A 23059-nucleotide genomic window follows, 5' to 3' on the forward strand; every position below is an offset into this window, starting at 1 on the left:
TGCAGCTTAATCTCGGAGGCCACGTTTACGATTTTTATTGCTGTTCACATTACCCACCATCTATAATTATATTTTTAATTATTGACAGTAACTATTAATTAAAAACTAAAGAAACTAAAGTCGCAAGAGGCTGTCGAGAGCCAACATTGACCTTGGCACATATTTGTAGAGGGTTGGCGCCGCTAATCGCCGCCGTCTGGCCACTCAATGTAAACCGAAACTAGCTGTCTGCAGATATGGCGACGCCCATTTTGCGCAGCAGTTATGTTGCGCTTTTCATCGGAAAGAGCATAGCGCGACAGTCTTCACGATGCATATCTCACAAGCGAGTATTGGAGAGAACACTTCGCTTTGGCGTTCCCATGAGTATTGTTGCGTCCGCTTCAATGGCTGCTTACCTGCTAGTGAGCAAACGACCCCTGACTGTGTTGGCCAAAAGACCGACCAAGGAAGCGAGGGATGCTGCGATTCGAGTGAGTAATTTCTGCCTACTTGTACTAGATCGTTGTATTCAATGTGTGAATTCTCAAATTATATTTGATATTCAGGAGGATCACGAAGAAGCCGAACACGCGATGCATTTGACTCAGCGTGAACGACGATTCATTCGGTTTGCCTCAGTTGAGTACGAGGGCCAACTTTACATGACCCCCGAAGACTTCCTTGAATCACTGACCGAGTCGGAACCAAGACGTGAGTAGCAGCAACACTCTGGGCGACTGCAGTAGCGTAAGCTACAGTCATATTAGCTCGTTTCGTGAATACGCATTCTTGTTAAGTTATGCGCTACCGGTACGTGAACTCAATTCCCGCCTGTTCCTTTTGCCAGCCCGATTGCGCAGGCATCACCTGTCCAAGAAAGAGCTCGAGCACATGCTTGACCAAACACCAGCAAGAAAGTACGGATCTACAAAGCTTTTCAGAGACCTGAGGGAGCGCGGTGAGTTGTGACTGTTTGTATCACGGCCGTAGCTTAAGCTTTGATTTGCTGCAAACAGTCTATAATATAATATGACATGATTCTTAACTTAACATTCATGTTTTTCAGGAATCATATCATACACAGAGTACCTCTTCCTGCTGTCCGTATTGACAAGTAGGTGTTTGAGAACGTGCGGCACGTGCAGCACGATATAGCCGTTTGAATAAATTTCATTGCTATTTTTCTTACAGAGCCTCAGTCTGGATTTAGAATTGCGTTCAACATGTTTGACACGGATGGCAACCAGAGAGTTGATAAGCAAGAGTTTCTGGTGGTAAGTGAGTGTTAAAGTGGTATTAATTTATTGTATGTAGTGTGTGCATGCATATATATATATATATATATATATATATATATATATATATATATATATATATATATATATATATATATATATATATATCTTGATCATTCATATAAGTTACATAGCCAAAGTTAATGTACAACACAGTGGGTCAACTCAGGTGAACTGTCTGCAAGGTATTAATAATTTTCAGTTCCAGCCCTTTCATGTATCCTCAATATTTAAGAAATTTTTGCTCAATTATGTCATGTGGCACATCCAAAATATTTATATAGAGATGTTGGCTTATCTGTTTTATTTATATATGCATTGTGTTTAAGGGCATATTAAACGAGAGAAGTCTCTTTGTGTTATAAACATGTACTAATAACATGTACTAATATGCTCTAGTGGTAGACTTCACTCTTGTAGTTGATGTTTTGGTTTGTCCTCAGGTCATGAATTGCCCTTCAAGGACAGTTTTTATCACATTGTAAAGATCATAGGATGTTGATTATCAGTTGTTTTCAGACACTTCACTCTATTTCTCAAGTTAATAAACAGTGCACTAAAGCTCATTTGGCAGCTCTTTCTTTGCCTTTAATAATGCTGATGACTTCGGACTTCCACTTTATATTTTATTTAGAAAGATTCAAAATTTTTTCAGTGCTTAATAAGCAACACCTCTGCCCACTGTGGCCCTACAATTGACCTCACAGTGCACAGCTTTGGGAAGCTGTTTTGAGTGTATTTCGTAGTGCAACTGCTCACTTACTGTGGCAATTCTCATTCTTATTGAATGCAGTTAGCATATTGACTAAAGCTCTCTTCACTTTTCTTGGTTGGACTCTGTGCATTTGCACAGTTACTATATGTAAAAACAACACACACTGTGTTTTTTTTTTTTCGTCATGATGTGCAAGCATGTAAGCATGAAGTATTTACCTTTGTTTTATTATGAAAGGCTTGCACATGCTCAAAATGTCCTTTATTTCTTTTTGTCTTCATTTAAATTGACTTCTTTTTACTCTTTATGTTGCTTTTCTTTTGCACATATGCATGTATGCAATATCAGGTCCTGCAAATCCTTGTAGCAGCACTTTTTTTCAAAAAGTCTGGAAAGCTCGGAATTTTTGCAGATGTTCCTCCGGATATTGTAAGTTCATTTTGTTGTGTTTGGGTGTGTCGTTTCTCTCAGGCTTGCAGAAAAATGTTTGCATGAAAGTTGGCTTTGCTGGAATGATATCATATGCCTGTCGCTGCCTTTCTGATTTTTTTTTTCATCATGGATAACCCAGCTGTGTGCTTAGACAAAGTGAAAATTTTCACTTCAGGTTGCGCAAATATAGCTGCTTCAAATGGCAGCATTGTGTGTTTTACAGTTGTGAATGATGTGAATGAGTTTTGGTGTCATTGGTGTTATTTGTGCTAGCAAAAGTTGGCAAAAAATTATAATGCATAAAGAACATACACTGTATTTAATGCCAGGTAGCTGTTAGCTGTCGACTCACTAAATTTAGTCATGTGATGTCTGAGCACTTGGAATGCTAAATGCTATACGATTTTCAAGTGAATGACTAGGAGTGCTGGTGATTTTATTTTATTGGAAAATTATGTTATGAATATACGGCTCCACATGTCTGAGCAGCCGTTAATGATAACTCCTACCTTAAGGAAGTTGAAACACTGTCATCAGCTGTCAGTGGGCTTTTACTATAATAAACATCCCAAGAATTTGGCCTTTGAAGATTGCATGCACGATCCTAAGGAACTTAGTTCTGTGTAAGCTGAAGAAAACCACATATTCTGAAATTTAAATATGACTTCCAGCCCTTTTTTATTTTGTCACCTGTGTAAACTTTGTGACCTGTCCCCAAACAGTTTGTTTTTAGTGTGAACACATGCAAACAGATTCTGTGCTAGGTTCACTCAAGAGAAACAATAAGTGACGCAGGATAGCTTCTGGCAGGGTGTAGGCCATTTAAGTGAGAGCTCCATAATTTTTTGCCAAATTAGTATGAGTGCATATGTACATTCTGCTTGAAGGTACTAAGGAGATGGCAAGACCTGTCTGTTTGTTTTGGTTCCTGAATGTGAACAGCAGAGAGGTTGTAGCATTTCACTGCATCATTTGCACTTGCTGCAATGGCTTAGCAGCTACGTTGGTCTAGTGTGGAGCATGAAGCTGCAGGTGCAGTTCTCAACCACAGTAGCAGCATTCCGATGGGGTTGGAATGCAAGAGCACTCGTGTACCTTGCTTTGAGTGCACCTGGAAAAATCCCTTGTGGCCAAATGTAATCCAGAGCCTATATGGTATCTTCCACAGCCCCTATGTTGCTTTGGAATGCTAAACCCCATTGATTGATCGATTGATGCAATCAATCAGTCAGTCAACTGCATCGCAGCATCTGCAACCACATATTTGGGTTCTGCATTATGTGTTGTAGACTAGGATTATGCACACATTCCTCTGCTGAAAAGCATTCGTTTCAGCTACTTAGCAGGTGAGGCCCTCTTGGTTCCCCTCCTTATGCCAAGATGAGCTATGTTGGTGGTTTGCAAGTTCTCTTTTGTGTCCGAGTATTGTAAGCAGAGCCAAATGTGTTATCTGTTGTTTTGTGACTGCTGCTTTATGCAGTGAACACAATGCTTTGAGCGCCTGCACTTGTGTTCTAATTGTTCCTGCATTTGCACTCTGGTCCTGCACCCATTGTTGCAGGTGCCCAACCTTTGCACTGCACTGGCCACATGCACTCAGAGCGAGTGGTGCAAACTCTCTGTTGATTGCTATCAAGCCACACTCTTGACTTTTCCCACCCCTCTGTCATCTTCTTCCCTCTTTTCCTTAGCTTGAAAAGATATTTAGCACTGTCGCACGACGTGGAAAGAGGCTCACAGGAAATACAGATGTGCCTGAGCTGGTAAGCATGTCCCTAAGATGGCAACTAGTCACTTCATGTCGTATAAATGGTGCATCTTGAATTTCAGCCTAGTGTAGAGGCAATTTGTGTCTCTTTTGTTACCTCCATGAAGTTATCCCTAAAGTTTAGTGTTTTATATAGCTACGTGAGATATTTAAATTTAAATTTCATGGCTGTTCGCATTAAGTACATTCAGAATAGGAATTCTCAGCTTGTGGTATTGTGCATAAAAGGTAGATGTTAGGTGCAGCACTTACTTTAATAATGATGTAACTAATTGTGGAAACTAATACTCTTCCTTAACTACTGATTCTGACATGCACGTTTGTGGTGCAAAGTTGAAGATGGTGCACAAGACTAAGCCATTTTTATGATTCTCGTAACAAGGGTGCAACCCTGATCGCAGTAGTTTTCACAGCTGGGGTTCCGGAAAAATTTGAAGTCCCATTAATAGTCTCATTACCAATGCATCCGTTCTAGAACTGAAACAGTGCAGCGCTGAACTCCAGGTGGAGCTTCAAAGCTAAAAGTAAATTGACCTTTTCGTGGCTTCTTTTCTCTGAAAGGTTTTGCCAATTGAATGTACTGCTAAAATTTTTTACCACAACTTTTGTGGCTTGGGTTTGCCAGTAGATTTATTGAGGCTGTACTTTTCACTGGGAAGCAGGTGAGCAAACGAGCCAACTTTGCAGATGCTTTGAGGTTGGTGGTTAGCTGCAGCTTGATCTTCATCCTGAGCTTGAAGCTTTTGTAGCATTGAGTCATGTTATGGTCACTACTGTTACAGCGTAGTCTAGTTCCCATGTTAGAACAGCCCAGCAACGCAGTTATGAAAGGTATTAAATGTGTCCCATATTAAAGGGCACCTCTTTGTGAATATATTCCTAGGAAATGTTTTGGATGTTCCTTGCATTAATAGCGCTATCTGCAACTAAATGTTTTCACTGCCACACCTAGGCGACCTTCTCTTCCCTTTCATCATTTCTATAATACTTGAATCTGTGTGCTGCGCCCGTACAGGACAATTCCCACCATGCTGTGCACATCATCAGGCAGAGCTTTTGTACTGGCATGGCCTCAATTTCACATGTCGGGACCCTCTGCTGTGTCACCCATCCCAGAGGCCATAGTATCAGTGCAGTGGCATCATTCTTTACCACCAGATTACACTACTACTCCAGTGATGAGATTTCTTCGCTTTTGCTTTTGCTAGAGGCGCTGCTTAGTGGTGACGCTCAAAGTAATCAAACCAGTGTAATTTGCATTGTCTTCTGCGTAAGAGCAAGGATAGGAGAGGACGGCGTGTTGAAAATCTGAAAAGGCACGTGGCTTTTCAAGTTAAGTTGTGTGCCCCCAGCTGCACATACAAGAATAAGAAAATCATGACATTATCACTGGGTGTCTGTGTAGGCTTATTTTCCATGAAAAAGAAAACACCATTGCAAGGTTCTTTTTATAGCTTTTCTTTAATAGTTTTGTCTTCCTTCCACGTATACCTTATTTGTGTTAGGTTGTGGCTGCAACTTGCTGTGTGCATCCCAGTCAGATGTGCTTTGTGTCTGAAAAGCTGTGCTTTTTGTGGGCAGCTGTGAAAATGGCGCGAACATTGCTGCACTTCCTTCAGTTTCTGTCGGCAATGATCTGTTATGCTGCCCCATGTGTTGCAGTGCTTACCTTAACCACTTGAGCATCAGTTGCAGCAAATTGTCTTTGCTATTGTGCATCCCTTTGAGCATATTTGTTGAAGCTTACAGTTTTCTTTCTCAACCATAGCTTCATGTGACTGTCCATACTGCTTTCACATTGTGCACTTCTACAGGAAACTTCCCATAACACAATTGATAGTTGTCATTCCATTCTCGCTGTGTACACAGTCGTTGTTTTTTGTACTGTAGCACAACCTGTGTGACATCCGCAATTAGAAGGAAATGTTGACAGTACTATGCATACAAAGTAAGCCTTAGAAAGCACTTGGAATTTATTTGAAACTTTTCTTAAAATACAGCATGAGATCTCTCCTCCCTCCATTGTGCACTTGAAAATTCAATCGGCTGAACCACTACGTAATTAAACAATGTGGAAAAACCAGCTTGTTAATGTCGGGAATTGCGTTGGTGAATAGCTAGAGCCCAACTCAGTGCAACTAAGGTATTGTAGGCATTGGTGATATTGAGTTTAATTATGCGGTAAGAAACCGACTGAAACTGAACCGCAAGATAATTAAATGGACTTACGGATAGCGCTACTTGCAATGAAAAAAAATTGATTATTTTTTCCACCTTTGCTCTCTATTTTTTCTTTTTTGAAAAGCAAGAAAATATTCAGTATTCACTTTGTCATTCAAAGCACAAATTTCCCAATACACGTAGTGTTCACTGCTACTTGACAACTTCATTATTCAAACCCCTCTAAGAAAAGTTTTCAGTTGGCCATTTGCCGGCCATTGTCTCCATTGTCTTAGTGACAGTCTCCCACTAGCACAAAACAAGAAGGGCACTTGATACATGTGTGTGTTGTGTATGGAATTAACATGTGTGTTGTGTGTCTCACCTTTACCCATCACCAGAGATTGTACTCACTTCCATCAAGGCTTCCCGTAAGGCCTCGTCCTGTGGCGATCAGTGTTTGTAATTATGCATGTAACTGATAGCCTTCGTGTGCTTTCTTGAAAGCTTCTCCATTACTTGCTTCTCCTTTTGTTTCACTGGCTTTGCTGGAGGTCTTGAGCATAAAACCCAGCTTAGGCAATTGTGCATTTTCTTGGGAATTGTTTGTGTCCCCTTCAGGCACTTCATAATTCAATCAAAAGAAGCAGATTTCTTGCATCTTCAGCATTATAAAGAACATTTGGCACCAGAACAAATGAAAAAAATTTGATTTTTCGGTTAGTTTTCTTGCATCCACGAATGTGGACTCCATGCCTAACTTTAAGAAATACTTCATGTGGGGAAGCACAATGTACAGTTTTATGTGCAGTGTAATTGAATAATGCCTGCCGCAGTGACTAGGTCGAGGGTTTGATTCCTGGCCCGTGTGGACACGTGCCGATGGAAGTGGAATGCAACAAATGCTTATGTTGCGAGCTTTGGGTGCATAGTAAAGAACTTGCTACTGTTGGTCACCCTCCACTACAGCATCGCCTGTATAGCCCCTTTGTTGCTTTCGAATGTCAAACTCAATGAATGAATGAAAATGATCAGTCACTTGAGAAACTTGCTTGACACAAATCATTAACAAAAGATGAGAACTCTCTACATGGCCACATGCTTGGGCTGTGAACAGATGCCCAGACGTCTTTCTTCCAGCTCTCTTCTCCAGAATAAATTAACATAGTAATCATCTTCGTAGCATAAGTTCAACCAAAATTGTCTTAAGATCAATGCAACGCGCTTTAAAGATTAATGTTTTAATTAGTGATTCCGTTTTTTGGACAATGTCTTGGTGTCTGCAATTGTACATGCAGTGCCCGCAGGTGTTACAGGCTGCCTACCAAAACTGTCTGTATTGGCTTTCTCATGAACCTTGCAGTCTGTAAATATTCTGCACTGATAGTACATTTATCTGACATCCTATCGTGATGACACTGATCAGATTCAAGCAGTCTTGCATTTAAGGTTACATCGTATTTAGTCCCACATTTTCTTTTTTTTCTTCTTTTTTTGCTCAATTTAGCAGTATGCGTATGTGTCAGTGGTTTTTCAGGTGAGAGATGGTGCGTTGGTGCAACAATATCGATCCACACTGGTTGCCGAGCTAGTATGCAAGTTTCCATTGGAAATGCACTGCCATTTGCGTTTTGCTGGGTTTATTCGAAAGCCTCAAGCAAGGAAGCTTCTGACATCCTATCAGTCCCTCCTATCCAGTCCCTCCTATCACTCCTATGACAGTCCCTCCTATCAGGCTGCCTTTATCTGCTTGCACAATATAAGCATTCATTCAGTGTGATCATGTGTTGTTGCATTATGACAGCTTACTTCTGCTGATTGCTGGCTGATGTGCTTCATTGCATCTTGTTTCAAAAGTGTTTCAGTTAGTACATATCTAGATTGCTAGCATTTGGGACTTCACATTACCCATTCTATGTTGTGCTATGTGTAATATCTAGTAGACTCAAGTACACTTGAGTCTTGTTATGATGAAGCCAGATCTGGCACAAAAATACCTTAATTATATCCATTATTCATTATAAGCATGTATTTATTAAACGCTGATATTGGTGAGAAAAATTTTAAGTTTACTTCAATATATGCAATAATTCATAATGTTCATGTTTGACATATATACGTTGGACTGTATATTTAAAGTAGCATTACATGCTTATTTTCTTGATGCATGTAACAAATCAGCTTACTGTCAATCTGTGCATGCTGTTTGATGCTAATTATCTAGGGAATCATTTGCGCTGACAGATGTCAGGATTATTAAAATCACTAGATCCAATTTGCCTTGCTTTATGGTTAATTACCGATGACTTAAAACATATTTGAAATGGATACTAATGTGTCCCAGGCCTCATATTACCTGTCGTGGTGGCATGATGATTGGGTGCTTTGACTGAATTTTCATCTTGTGCTGGCAGCCAACGCTGGTATTTCTTGCAAATTCCTCTGGCTTTCCCAGCTGCTTCATTGTTCGTTTTTGGCTTGCAACAGAGTGCATTCTGTATTTGTGCTTTGTCATGCAAAGTAGTGCCCTGTAGCAAATTTTTGCATTGAGGCTTTTGTCATGCTTCACTTGCTTCTTTGCAATTCTGTGTCATAATCTCATGTTTTGCTACTTGCATGTACACTGTGCATAGGGTTAGCAAAATTTACTAATGCCAATGCATTTGACTAATGAGTGTGAGGATGTGTAAACATTAAAGTACACTGCTGGAATCTACATGCATAATGATTTTTTTTTCTTTTTCTGGCATTGATGGGTACCAGCTAAACCTAATCTTTTACTACTGCATACTTTATCTTGATGGTAGACTGTGGATTTGCTCTGTTCAAGTTGGCACTTAAGCATTTAAGCTGGTGAAACTTTTCATTTGTTAACTATTTGGTTATTGCTCCTTCTGCTTTAAGTACTCCTCAGTTTTTCAATTTGCTTGTAATATGATATCACTGAGGATAATTTGTCAACTTTAACTTTAGCTGTCATGAGAGCAAGTAGAGAAGCCACAGCTAAATGTCAGGCATAATAGTGGAAGACCACTAAATTTTATTAACTCGGAAACTACACTGTAGCTTTCTCCTTTGCAGTGTGCATTTTTTTTTTTACCAGCTCTAGTTCTAAAAGCAAACAAGTGAGCACATTGGCTGCTTCATGTTGCGTGTATTACAAAATACAAATTTTCCTAGGAGAACAGTGAAAGCAATGATTACAACATAGTAGACACAACATTGCTTGTGCACTTGTTTGGAAAGAAAGGCTCAGACACGCTTAAATACGACGACTTTCACAGGTGAGTGCATCTGATGGCAAGATGCATTTTTTATCTTGCTAGATAGAGCTTGTGTAGATTTGGGAATCGATGATAAAAGTACAGAAGGTGTTCTTGAACATTTTAGTCATGTACTGCCACTCACAGCATATTTTTTAATGATGCAGGAATGAAAAACCTGAATTCTTTTGTTGTTTGGGCATACACATTGAAAATCGAAGGTATATACAATATTTAGGTGGCACACACAAGCCTAGAGTGCATTCGTCAGTTTCTGCATTCATGCTTCTGTGACTGGCTGTGCTATTCATAAAAATAAAGCACCTCTGTATTTGGAGCTTTCCTTGATTTTGTTTCCCACTTCCTCACAAGTTCCATATTTATTTGGATCAAGAGTAAACCTGCATTTGTGTTGGTTGCATTGTTGTTTGTAATTTCGTTGTACATTTTTGTGCACAGCAATTCCAGTGAGAAAAATGTGTCAGTGACTGTTTAGGCAAGCCCTGCTGAGATTTGCAGTGGCTTCCTTCGCAATGGCTTAGGTAAACATTACTCGGGTGCCGATGCGAGTGGGCAGTTCGAGTTGTTTACACACAGATGTATGGTCGTACAATTAATAAAGTTGGCACTTCCACTCTGGGCCACTCACACTTTGTCCTTGTTTTATATGGGCGTTACACTTAGAGATAAAACCTAATCTTCTGAAAATTATGATGGTACTTGTGCAGTAATGTTGCTAACATACACCACCTCTTTTCAAATGACAAGTTTCTCCATTTTCGAAATCTTTTAAAGATTGTGTGGACATGATTTGAGAATCTGGCTTTGTTTCTTATTCAATAACGCATTCAGAGTGAGAATACTCTCAAAGATCAAGGTGGTTGCACTACTGTTTCACAGCTTGAGGTACTGGCACATTTTGATAATTTTATGTTTGCGTTAGGAGCACGAGTATATAATTAAACGCAGTTTTCTTTTTCTGAATGGTAATTCCTCTTCCTTCACCAGTTTCTGTGCAGAAAACAAAGGCATGTGTTGGTGAATCATTAGTACATGTGCATGGCCTCGCAAATGGACCTATCGTTCACTGAAACATACTCGCTGAAGCATCTTCTATGCCCAGGTTTATGGACAACCTTCAAACAGAAGTGCTGGAGCTAGAGTTCACAGAATTCTCGAGAGGGATGCCGACCATCTCGGAGGTGGACTTTGCACGCATCCTACTTCGCTACACGTACATTCACAGTGCCAACTATGAGGCCTACATTGACAGGGTTAAGGACCGTATCCCTGAGGAGAAGGTTAGTATGCTTGGAAAAACCTTGCTTCACTGGATTTTTTCATAAAGTTTCTATATAAAATTACTAGAGAGAACTCTGGCCCTGAGATGTTCAGCTACTGTGGGAATAGTGGGTAGTACATGCATTTGTCTAACTTTTGAGCTTGTGGCTCCAGATGTAGTGTTATTATGCTTTATCTTTCTAAGTTTTCAAGAAACCATAGTTTTCTAAACAGAGAAAGGCAATAAATCTCAGTACACATGCATAATCATTGTGAATTGTTCTATTTATAATGCAATATATTTCTAAAAATTATCGCCTTCCAAAGTCACAAAGCCATTTGAAGCCAGAAGGATAAAGTTTAGGCAAATCATCATACTGTCCATCATTCCAATACTGTCCATCATTTCCATTCTCTCTAATAATTTGTGCGAGAAGCTCTGTTGTTGTTCTAGGAATGCGTTACCTGGGTAATGCTGCTACTGCGACATAGAGTTGAAGAGCCACAATAGCTGCAGTGAGCACTCATTGCTGGGCATTGTTCCATCCGTCAGGTATCTCATTCATTCGCAATCTATCCTCTGTCAGATTTTACATGACATAATCAAGTCGCAACAGCATTTAGATCCCTAACTGCAAGGAGTAAAGATTCATTCAATGAACAACATTGAATGAATGAGCAACAGACATGCAAAAGTAAGGCTCATTGCAAAGAAACACTTTCCTCTAGCATACCGCCAGCACACCCCTCCCCATCCTGTAATGTTTCTCTGCGCAGAACCATTCTTTGACACCAAAGCAGTTATAGGATTCTTGAATGATGTTGAATTGCATGCTTTTAGCCCCATAAATTCATAGCACCTCCTCTTTCGAGAGGATGCTGCTTTGATAGTGGTTTTGTATAGCACATGCCTCCAGGTCCTTGCGTTTCAAGGGCTCTGATAAGGCAGTAGTGCTTCTTGCAAACGCTTACCTCTGACACATTTTACTATATTATAATTGTTTCACAATGTATATGCTGTACCCATAGTACAGCTCACTAACCATTGGCATAATTTTACCTTATATAGGTATTACGCACTTTACATCAACTGTTTTGTAGGCCCCTTTACAGCCACGTAACATCTACCCCTCATTACTCATAGCTCCATTGTGAACTCATTAACACCGGCCTGGCGCTCTTTGGCCATATTTGGCCCTAGCACCACAGAATACCACATTCATCATCATCAAGGCTTAATGCAGGCAATCATTGATAATAATAATCAGAACAATGTCACTGTTGAATCATGGTATAAAACAGCACACACATATTGTAATTGGAAAAGCAATATATGCTTTTGGGGCTATCACTATAGGACTGCATTCCTTGGATAAGTGAGCAAAGATGATTCCCATAGCTTGAATAAGTTGCCATAGCAGATGCTCCATCGTGCTGGAGTGAATATATCTTTGAAAGTGACATATCAGGAATGTGGCCTCTGCATACAAGATACACTGTCATGTACATACAAGCTTTTGGTTACAAGCATAGCAGCTGTGAGAAATAAATAAATAGCTTTCAAACTTAATTTCTATTTTGCATTCAGAGCTCAACTACCGAGTCACACATACGTAATGTAACATTTTTTCCAGGAATATGTCAGTCTGCTAGCTCTTTCTAATGCTCTACAATTAATTTTCTATTCATGCAGTGCACTAATTCTCAAATTATCATGAGAGAATTAGCCTTGCCGGGTGAATTGTGCCTTCTTTTTTTTTAGGTTGTTTTATGTTTCTTGTTTGCAGGGCATCACCTTTGACCAGTTCAAAGCCTTTTGCCAGTTCTTGAACAACTTGGATGACTTTTCAATTGCCATGAGGATGTTTACATATGCAAATAAGCCAATATCACAAGGTACCATCATACCCCAGAATTAATTTTTTTCCACGTGGTACTCGGTGATTGTTTAGTCAATGTTTCAGTTTTCTTTAGTGAAAATGTTTGTGTTTTGAAAAATGCATAGTCATCATTGCACACAGGCTGCTGTAGCTCGTCGCATGCACCAAGTTGGGTTCCTTTATTTATTTATTTATTTATTTATTTATTTATTTATTTTTAGCTGCTGTGTGGAGATGCCACTAGTGTTTAGTGCTGAAACTCAGTGCATTGATGACAACCCTTTCCTTCCTATATAAAATTCCTGTTTTCAGGTCTCAAAAGGAAATACACCGTTATTATCTCCAAGGATCACCACCAAGGCTGCACTGTTGGTTGTCAAAAACAAGCCAAAGGAATTCTTGCATTTACAGTAACAAGGAACATACTCATTACAAAACTGAGCAGGAATTGTTGAAATAAGAAAACTTCAGTAGAAGTATAAACACTTGTGAAGAACTAAGTGTAGCTTGAAACCAGAAGGCAGAAACAGAAGGTCCAAATATATCTTGTAAGCAGTACTTTCAGTAAGAATTACTCCAGATTTCAGCTTGTGGGAAAGAAATGTTTTCTGTAAATTATTCTGTTACAAGAAAAGATGTTCATGTGGTCAGTCTGCAACTTCGCAGAATGGTCGCACTGCCATATTGGCCTGTTAAAAGAACATTTTGTCTGCAGTGACGTCAGACAACATGGTCATGAAACACCGATTGCATTTGTACAGCCATTTTCATGCATACAAATCGACTGCAATGCCATGCGTTTGGTTGTTACAGATAGAAAATAGCAGCAGTGATAGAGCAATTGAGATAGTGGCACTCAAGCACTTCCATAAAATAGTGTCGTGGTACTCGCACTGCCCTCTTGTGGAGTGCAAGGCGCCGTATAACAAAGTAGCACTTGCTTTGAGCAAGCTTTTAAGACAAGTTCCTGAAACAGGCCAAACTGGCAATGGCGAAGTCACTGAAAAAGTAACTGTGATCTAAATACAGTGTGTTGCTTGTCAGCCTTCGCTGTTCCAATTTTGCTACAGCATATATGCTGCGTATAAAGATGCTGTGTCAAATCATCATTAAGAAACTGCCTGTGCATTCCACGAAAGGTGCTTGCTCAGGGTGAACTTTAAGAAATGCGTGCTATCACTTCACGTACCCCCCTTTAGCCATGCCTAGGATTTTTTTTACAAATTTTAATGTTCACAAGTTGGCAAGTATGTAAATCTGCTGTGTGTTGGGTGTTTTTGGTATGCGAACTTAACAAACATTTCAGCGTCACCGAACAAGGTCAAAAGGGAGACGTAGACACCACGATGTGCTATCGGGAGAGAAAAAGCTATACACTGTCCAGCTGCCACCCACCTGGGCTCCGAACCACTTTAACACTTTCTTGCTGTCAGTATTAAAATCTAATGAATGGTCTAGAAAATTACATGCGCATGTGTTAGAATGACATGAGAAATTACTTTTCTGAGGAGCAGCACTATGTAAAGTAGACGCCTTAATTATAAACAGTGACCACTGACCAGTGACCTATGCAACTGCTTTAAAAATTGCCACTTAAGAAAACCAAACTATTATAAGGAAAGCAAATATGCGATGTCTTAGCTGTTTGAGTCGCAAGGAAGCACCCACAATGCAACAAAATAGTGACCTGGAAACTATCTGTGACAGGCAACTGTGGGAAATAGGTGCCAGTGGGGAGAGAGGTTAATATTTAGCTACTGATTTCACCGCCCATGTTTTGATGTCTAAGCTTTAGGTTAAGCATAGGTAGGTGGTGTTGTTGAGATTTTGAGGAACAAGTGGATTTGGGCAGGTTATGTAATGCATAGAGTAGACAAATGTTGGTCTGTTAGACTAACAGAATGGATGCCAAGGCAAGGGAAAAACCATTGAGAGCAGTAGGGGATTAGGTAGTGTGGTGTTACTAGGAAACTTTCAGACTTCTGATGGATTCGGCTGATGCAAGACAGGATAATTGAAGGTCACTCGGAGAAGCCTTTGTCATGCAGTTGATGTAATGCCGCTGATAATGATGATCTCTCATGCTTCTCTCTTTGTCATATTCAAGAGAAAGTGTGCAAATTTTCAAAAAGGTGCACACAACAATCACCTAATGCACCTCTCAGTGCTGCCGTCAAACATGCCAAAAATGGACTGATGTCCTCCATGCCTGACCATGTATTGTGCCACAGATAAATTCAACTTACCTATTCAAAGGCATCCGAAAACATTGCATTACAATATGAGCTTTGGCGTCAGTGCTTGGGAAAGTAACTACTTATTCATAACTAAGAGTAGAGCACAAATATATAATGATAATTGTCCTTATGACTGTTAACAACACACAGCTGATTTCATTCATATAAAGCGCTCTGAGTGTTCATGTTGTTATTTTTAATTTTTGTAGCACATCAGCTGGGACTTGCTGTATATGTCTTCACAATAGAACTTTAACTTATTATTTTATTTTGTTATTCTTGCTGTGCTGTAGTGTATTGTCATTTCTGTGGGCCATGTTTACTGTTGCCTATAATAGAAAATGCATGACTAAAAGCACAATGAACGTGCGGATGAACGAACCAAAAACTATCTCAGCATACTATATAAAAGGCAGGAGGTGCAGCAAGAAGCATTACGTCTTTTTTTTTTATTATTGCACGTTCAGCCTTGTGCCATTTTTCATTGTTTCTAATTTTTCATTTTTCCTGTTTCTCACAGAGGAGTTCCACAGAGCAGTCAAGATCTGCACTGGTCATAACCTGGATCCCTACCTCGTGGACACAGTGTTCCAGATATTTGATGCAGACGGTGATGGATTCCTTTCATACAAAGAATTTATCGCCATTATGAGAGACCGCCTCCATCGTGGCTTGAGGGTAACGAGTATCTATCATTTGTTTTAGTCAAAACTGCCTGCTCGTATCAAACGTCTTAACTGCAGAACTCAAGTAATTAAGACGAGTTTTGTAACATTGCAACAAAGGTGATGCTGCAGTTAAAGTTGAACAATGTGAGGTATTGTGCCAGGTGTTGGTTCCTAGTTCACCATTTTGTCTCTCGCAGTGCCTCTTGTTCTCTGTAAAATATCATGTATATGTTTTGTAAATACATTTCCATTTGCTGCTGTCTGCTTACATTTTCCCGTAGCAATAAAATATGACCAGTCATCTAAAGTACCCTTCCAGATCTTCTTGCACTAAGGTTCTTGCCCTGACAAGCTGGCCTCCTTGCCTTCCCTTGTAAACAAGTTTTTATTGCAGATGCCATGCCACAGTACTACTCTACTGTGCTTTTATTGAAGACTTCTTGTTCATATTTTGTGCCATACCTTCGGCATTCAACCACAAACCATCTACAAAGTTTACCTTTGTCAACGTTATAGTATACCAAGCAGATAGTACGTGCATCATATCACATGCATGTACCAAGTACACGATTGATGACATCTTTTGCTCATGTTGTGTCAGAATACAGTGCAATTACTTTTTGTTTGACCACTGTTTTAGTAATTCATTTTGTGTTTGTGCCTTGCGTTATCTTGGCAAGTGTGAGAGGAAAGATGTTTTTTTTTCTGTTTTAGTTAATGGTGCTGCCTATTTGCCATTACATTATTATTCTGTCTCTTTGTCTCAATGTTGTTAATAGGAAGTAAAGGCATCACTTGTAGTAGGTCCTAAATATCCACAGGCATTTAAGATACCCAACTTCTGACTTCAGAAAGATATCCTGTGCTGTCAGTGTTTTGTGGGAGGGAGCAAAGGGGCGCATTTATCTCATTTGTTCGGTGCTGCCTTCTATCTAAATGTTTCAATACTTTGTGTGAGAATAGTTTTGGAAGTGGGCACCAAGTGGTGACAAACATGCAAGAGCTGAAAAAATTATCGTAATTGTTGAATCGCTTCATGAATTTGGCCCACACTTGCTCGTGATAAGGAAGTTCTCAAGATGCCCAATAACTTATTCTTCTTTCCATCACTTAGACGTGCACATTTAGCTCACAATAAGCACCTATTTTTGTATCTTGAGGTGGCAGCTAGTCTGCAAGACTTGCCCTTGTCAATGCATGTGCAAATAACATGCACATGCAAAAAGACGGTGGTGCCATTTGTGTTCGACACATAGGCGAGAAGTGCACGCAAGCTTTTTGTGTATGGCCTGTGCTGTGTCACTCTATGCGTCAAGCTTCTGTTCGTTTTATAAGGGAAGTGGTTCAATATAATTTTTCATTGAGATTATGAGGATCAGCGGGACAAACGCGTCCCACATTTAAATTAATGGCTTGCCATAGAGAAATGAAATTCGTTGTAAACCATTTCTGAGCTCCTCATTTACTCATACCACAAAAATACTTTCTAGAGTTTTGTTAGAAATATGCACCATTTTACAAATGGTTAATTGAGCTTTATGTTGTTCTAGCATTTTGTTATGTACTGAGTAATGCCAGTACTGTGTTTCAAAGTTCACAGTGCTTCTCAAGAATTTTGTATGCATCATTTCCCTGCATTTCAGCACGCGCCTTTCACATTAGTAAGTACAAATATGCCAATAACTTGAAATTCAGGTAAAGCTAGCTGGCTGTGTAATGCTTTCATTATGAGTTTGCAGTATTACTTCAGAGAAATCAGTGTTTACTGAGTATAGTGTTTTATGTTACTAATTCTGACTTCTGATGCTTATTGCACCTTTGGATTACCAGAACCAAAACTTGCAGCCATTAGAAAGGAACATATCTGTCTAAGTAGGTGTGCAAATTAAAATGTATAGAAATACTTATTCTTGGAAAGTGGGGCCATGTGCTTACTGCAAGCCCATCTCCACCTGCAGTGTGTACCACCTAAAATATGAGAGGCATACAACATAAATTGTGGAGTGTTGTATGTATATCGGACAACATTTTTGAAGAGAGTGTTGTATGAAAGCGTCTTTCTTGTGATTACCTGGCTATGGTCTAACATTAAAATATAATATTGTGGCATAAAAAACTAAGTTCTATAATTTACATGTCTAGGCCACATTTAATGTGCTTCTTGGTTATTTGATGAAGTTTACAGTTTCCTGACAAAATAATTTGACTTGGCAGAGGTATGTAGAGAAAAAAAGAGCACTACACAAAATGGAGTGCCTAATTATGCGACTTCTTAAAAATCACAATGGTTCAATTTGTTCTGGCTCAATTTACCTTTGGTGTACTGCTGCTAAGCAGAAAGCCATAAGTTGAGTTCCTGACCATAGCACCAGCATTGCAATAGAGGTGGGATTCAAAAATAGTAATGAACTTATACTGTATCTAGGTGCCCATTAAAGGGACACTGATCATGAGAAGGAAATTAACAGAAGAACAAAAATCTACTGAAGTGCATGCGGCAGGCATTACCAAATCCTGACTGGGAGCTGACCACTGTTGTTGAAAAGAAAAGTGTGCAATAATTGCATTCTGCCGGTGCTAACATATGGGGCAGAGACTTGTTGGTTAACAAAGAAGCTTGAGAACAAGTTAAGGACTGCGCAAAGAATGATGGGTCAAAAATTGTTAGACGTAACATTAGGCATAAGACAGCAAGAGTGCAGTGTGGGTCAGAGAGCAGACGGGGATAGCCGATCTTCTCGTTGACATCAAGAGAAAGAAATGGAGTTGGGTACGCCATGTAATGCATAGGATAGCTAACCGGAGGACCATTAGAGTAGCAGAATTTGTGCCAAGGGAAGGGAAGTGTGGTCGAGAACGGCAGAAAACTAGGTGGGGTTATGAAATTAAGAAATTTACAGGCACAAGTTGGAATCAGCTAGTGCAAGACAGGGGTAATTCGAGATCACAGGGAGAGGACTTCGTCCCACAGTGGACATAAAGATAGGCTAGTTATTATGATGATGAAAGGGACACTAAAGAGAAAAATAATTCGAGCTTTATTAGCAATTTCCCTTATACAACACCAAAAAAGCCACTCTTACCTTAAGAGGATGCTTGCCAAGCCTGAAAAAACACAAAAACAAAAGTTGGTTGGCAGTGCAGCCTTAAAATTCCCACACCAGCTTGCCATAACATCATAAATTTTGACGGCATCTAACTGGGTCTAGATTATTTCTTATTGTTAAAGGTGGGCTGCATTGTATTGTAAAAGAGACAAAGGCTGAATTCAGCAAGTCTCAAGAACTTCTATTGAGCCACAATGGCCTAATATTAATAAACAGTCCTTCAAAATCTGTGTTGTCACACTGACGTACCTGCACCGAGATTCTGTCACAAAATTTGAAGTATGGAACTTTGACCTTCATTTTCTCTTCCAATGATCAACCTATAAGAATAAATTAATGAAAATAGCATTTTGAAAGAATAGTTTATAAGTCTAAACTGATTCAGTGTTTCTCTCCAGTGTCCCTTTAAAGGATGTCAGGATGTTAAAATATTTGGCTAATTACAATGTAACAGGTGCTCTTGTGCCAGCATGGGCACCAAACGGGGGAGCTTGGGAGCCCATCTAGGTGTTCTATGCTACCTAGTGGATATTACATGTGTAGAGTTATACTAATCAAGTGCATAAATTACTAAAGCTCTCTAATCAACTTTATGAGCAACAATTTTGGAGTCATTTTGCAATGCAAAACTGAAGCCCTCTGTGGGGCTTCAGTACTACCAGTGGTGTACGCAACTATAAACACTTGAGCACTTGAGCGTTGCTCCTCTCCAATACTCAAGGTGCTGCTTGGTTAGCATTGCAGCATTGATGTTAACTGTCCCATTCGTGTCCACGAAACCCATGGAGGAAGGCAAAACCCAGAACCTGAATATTTTCAGGTTCTGCGAGCATTCAAAACGAATGCGATCCCAACCACCAGTTGGACAGACCTTTACATCACAGCTTGAATTTAACAAAAGCGAGTTTTAAGACTAGTTTCATTCGTACATGCAGGGACATATCAGTAGGAATGGACCCGGCTTTTCTGCGGGCTGAAAGCCGATTTCTCGTTGCCGACGTATTATTTTCCATTTTAAGAGCGTATTATCAACAGACACACGGCCGGGCACAATTCGCAGCACAAGTGCGCTGATGGCGTCATGTTGCTTCCGCAATGTGCCCACTTCAACTACCTTATCCGGACTAAAAACACGCAACAAGCACTTCGACATGCACCGCGGTCTCACGGCCAGGCGATGCGGGCTTTTAGGGTTAGCATTGCAGAAAGAGCATTCTGCAGCGCATGACTTGCGACATTCGTCTGCAAAAAGCAAGAAAATCTGTAAACTTTTGTGTGTTCGATGCGGTTTTGCAAAAACAAATCGGTAAAGGTAAATTACTGAGCTTTTCATGATCTCGGAAGACTGTCTGAGACGTACAGAGTTTTCGATAAGCTTCAGATAGGCATATCGTATATTTCAAATTATTGATATATCAAACTAGTTCAAGATCCCCTTTGAGTTCGGTGTATCTTGGATCGACTATGCTGACTGCTTGTGAGTGTGTAAAACTGACCTAAATAGCACACAAATTCACGACAAAGTTCAAGGATCCAACACTGTCAAGACGTTATGTGTTTGCCTGGCATAAGAAATTCATGAAAGGCTTTGAAGAGTTTGAACTTGAGAAATATCACCATCGAGCACAGACTATCAAAACACGGCTGCCAGCAGGCAATCTGCTTGCAACTGTTTTTTTTTTCTACCACTGGCATTTTGCCTACTGATTTCTTGCACGGATTCGCACCATCAATGCTGCATATTACTTTGAGCTTTCAAGTGAGGTTAAGCTTGCTTATCACTCCAAAAGGCTTCACCAGCCACTACATAAAGGGATGCTTCTCCATGACAACTTCAGACTGCACAGTGCAGCTGTCATATGTGTGCAAAGTTTAGGGAAACATATAGACTGAATCTCAGTGGAACGCTCTCCTTATAGCCCTGACTAATTGCCCTATGACTTTCATCTCTTTGGGCCACTCAAGCAAGCTCTGGAAGGCCAACAATTTGACAACACTGTAGTGGAGGTGTAGCGCAACTGGCTGCTAACACACCCCACTTTTTTTCATGATGACTAGATCAAAAAGCTACCAATTTGCATTGAGTATATATATATATATATATATATATAAAGATCACCGATTCGCAATATACATATGTAGGGAAAGGGTTTGGAAATGCTTGTCGCCCACACCCCACCTACACACAAATATAGAAAAATTTAAACTCTCCACCTATATTTGCCAGATGTAGCGTCCATCAACACTGGCAGTACAGAATGGCAGAATGAATGTTTCTTTAAATTCTTATTGCTGATTTCTTCCTTGTGCACTGTTTCATTTTTTATCTCAGAATGAGCTAGGCTGACATTTCACTATATATACTCTTGTAACTCAGTACTTTAAAGGAAAGATCACCAATTCTACAAATACTGGCTGGGATGAAATGCAAAATTGGATTATTGCAACTACATGCAGCTGTTTATATTTGTTAGGTGAGCAGGCTAAATTACGCCTGCTGTATGTTTTCTTTCTTTCATTTTTCTTTTTTTCTTTTTGCTGTATACCAATGTAAATCTATATGTAATAACCTTGTTTCTGTTTTCCTGCAGTCTCATCTAATATCAACAGAAGGCTGGGATGCATTCAAGCTCTGCATTAAAGAAGAAATTCGGAGCCACTAGAAACTTGTTCTGTTAATGTTATATTGTTAATTAATGTATGGACATCATCCGCATGCATTGCATATTTATAAATTTTGGCTGACCTGCCACTCTGTTGCTTTGACCCTTATCTAATTGTGCTACAAATAAAAGCGTTGCTGTGACTTATATGTTGTCTATGAAAATTTTCTTACCTGACGCTACACAATTCAATGCTGTTACATGAAAAACAAAGCCTGATCATTTATAACCTACAGATCTTATGTGTCTTGACACAGCAGTGGGCTATGTGTCTGCAAAGTTTTCAAAAGTTTATTGTTAAGTATTTGGTCCATTTAGAAGGAAGGAAAGTGGGGAGGAAGCGCGCAGTTTTTCATCATGCGCAAGGCTCCGGGGTGGCAGGTAGGGAGGGGGTTGGGGGCATTCTACTCCGAGTGGCGTGGGTTGCTGTGTGCCCACCCAGGCCACTGTATCGTGTAAGCCATCTGCGACGAAATGCGCTGTGTTTTCGCGGCTTAGTTTGCGTTGATGCGAGAGGCAGCGTGAAGGTGAATTCGCTCGCTGCTGCGGCCGTGCTTCCTCACTCCAGCGTTTTGACGAGTTTCCATGGTCATTGCTTGAATGAGACATGTTCATGTTTGCTTGTGTGCGTGACACCATGCTTGTTAATTTAGTTGTTATGCTTATGTTTACAAGTTTATACAGCTGATAAAATCATCTATGATAAAATTACTATCCTTACTTCATATAGCTGTTGACTAATTAGCTATTGCAATCGATGCTTCACCTTTGGGGCAAAATTGCAACTTCTTTTATTAATGCGAAAGTATATAATGTATGCCCCATTTTGCGAAAATTTGGTGGCGACGTGATTAAAACATGATACCATAAATGGCCGACAGCGCAAAGAGTAAAAACATGTCAAGAAATGCTCAGATTGATGTCAAATTTCTCAGTGTCTTACACAACCCAGCATCGTCTCTTCCCTATATGCAAAAGCTCACGCAACACTTTTGATGACGTGCGGGTCACTGTCGTCATCGTCTTCTATATCGCATGCTATTGATGCGATATAAAAGACGATGACGACGGCGACCCGCACATCTGCACTTCTACCATCTACCATCTGCACTTCTAGTTCCAGCATTGCAGAGCAGGTTGCAATTGCTCATGCATTGACGGACGATGTACATGACACGATTTATTCAGACTCCAAGGCCGCTATCAGGGCCTTTCAGATGGGAAGGGTAGCTCCCCAGGCCCTACGTATGATTCAGGATGCTAAAGACCTCAAACATCGCTCATTGGCCTGGTTCCCTGTGCATCTTGGAACCATTTAGGGTGCCTCGCTCAACCCCAACGAGGAGGCGCACTCGGCTGCACGAGGTTTGACTGACCGTGCGCCGGGTAACGCGTCCTCTCCAGGGCAACCCGAGCCTCTCTGCTCGTACAACGAGATCTGCAAGCATAATTATCTCTCAAGAAGACTCCTGCCTTTGCCACACTCCTTGCTGTGCAAGGCCCAAGCAGTCACTCTCAGACTTCTACAAACAAGCACTTACACGAGCCCCACGGCAGTGCACACAGTCTACCTCGAGCAGTTCCCAAGCCCGGACTGTCCCCTGTGTG

The 23059-nt window shown here is 40.3% G+C and overlaps 1 protein-coding gene across 6 annotated transcripts; it reads left to right on the plus strand.

Moving 5' to 3' along the window:
* The first annotated feature begins 201 nt into the window (after positions 1 to 201).
* On the plus strand, positions 202 to 21598 carry MICU3 (Mitochondrial calcium uptake 3). 6 transcript variants are annotated; one of them, XM_050169987.3, is made up of 13 exons: positions 202 to 473; positions 549 to 693; positions 830 to 940; positions 1049 to 1096; positions 1174 to 1256; positions 2341 to 2421; positions 4116 to 4187; positions 6754 to 6783; positions 9533 to 9636; positions 10739 to 10916; positions 12684 to 12792; positions 15534 to 15691; positions 21380 to 21598. In XM_050169987.3, exons 1-13 carry the CDS (start codon positions 237 to 239, stop codon positions 21449 to 21451), a joined length of 1428 nt encoding a protein of 475 aa, XP_050025944.1. In that variant the 5' UTR covers positions 202 to 236; the 3' UTR covers positions 21452 to 21598. The 6 variants fall into 6 exon arrangements, with proteins under 6 accessions (XP_050025944.1, XP_050025945.1, XP_050025946.1 ...); XM_050169988.3 differs by lacking the exon at positions 6754 to 6783 and having other exon boundaries at positions 203 to 473; XM_050169989.3 differs by lacking the exon at positions 2341 to 2421 and having other exon boundaries at positions 203 to 473.
* Positions 21599 to 23059: the final 1461 nt, after the last annotated feature.

Source organism: Dermacentor andersoni, chromosome 6 (genome assembly GCF_023375885.2).
Source record: "Dermacentor andersoni chromosome 6, qqDerAnde1_hic_scaffold, whole genome shotgun sequence".
Lineage (NCBI taxonomy): Eukaryota > Metazoa > Arthropoda > Arachnida > Ixodida > Ixodidae > Dermacentor > Dermacentor andersoni.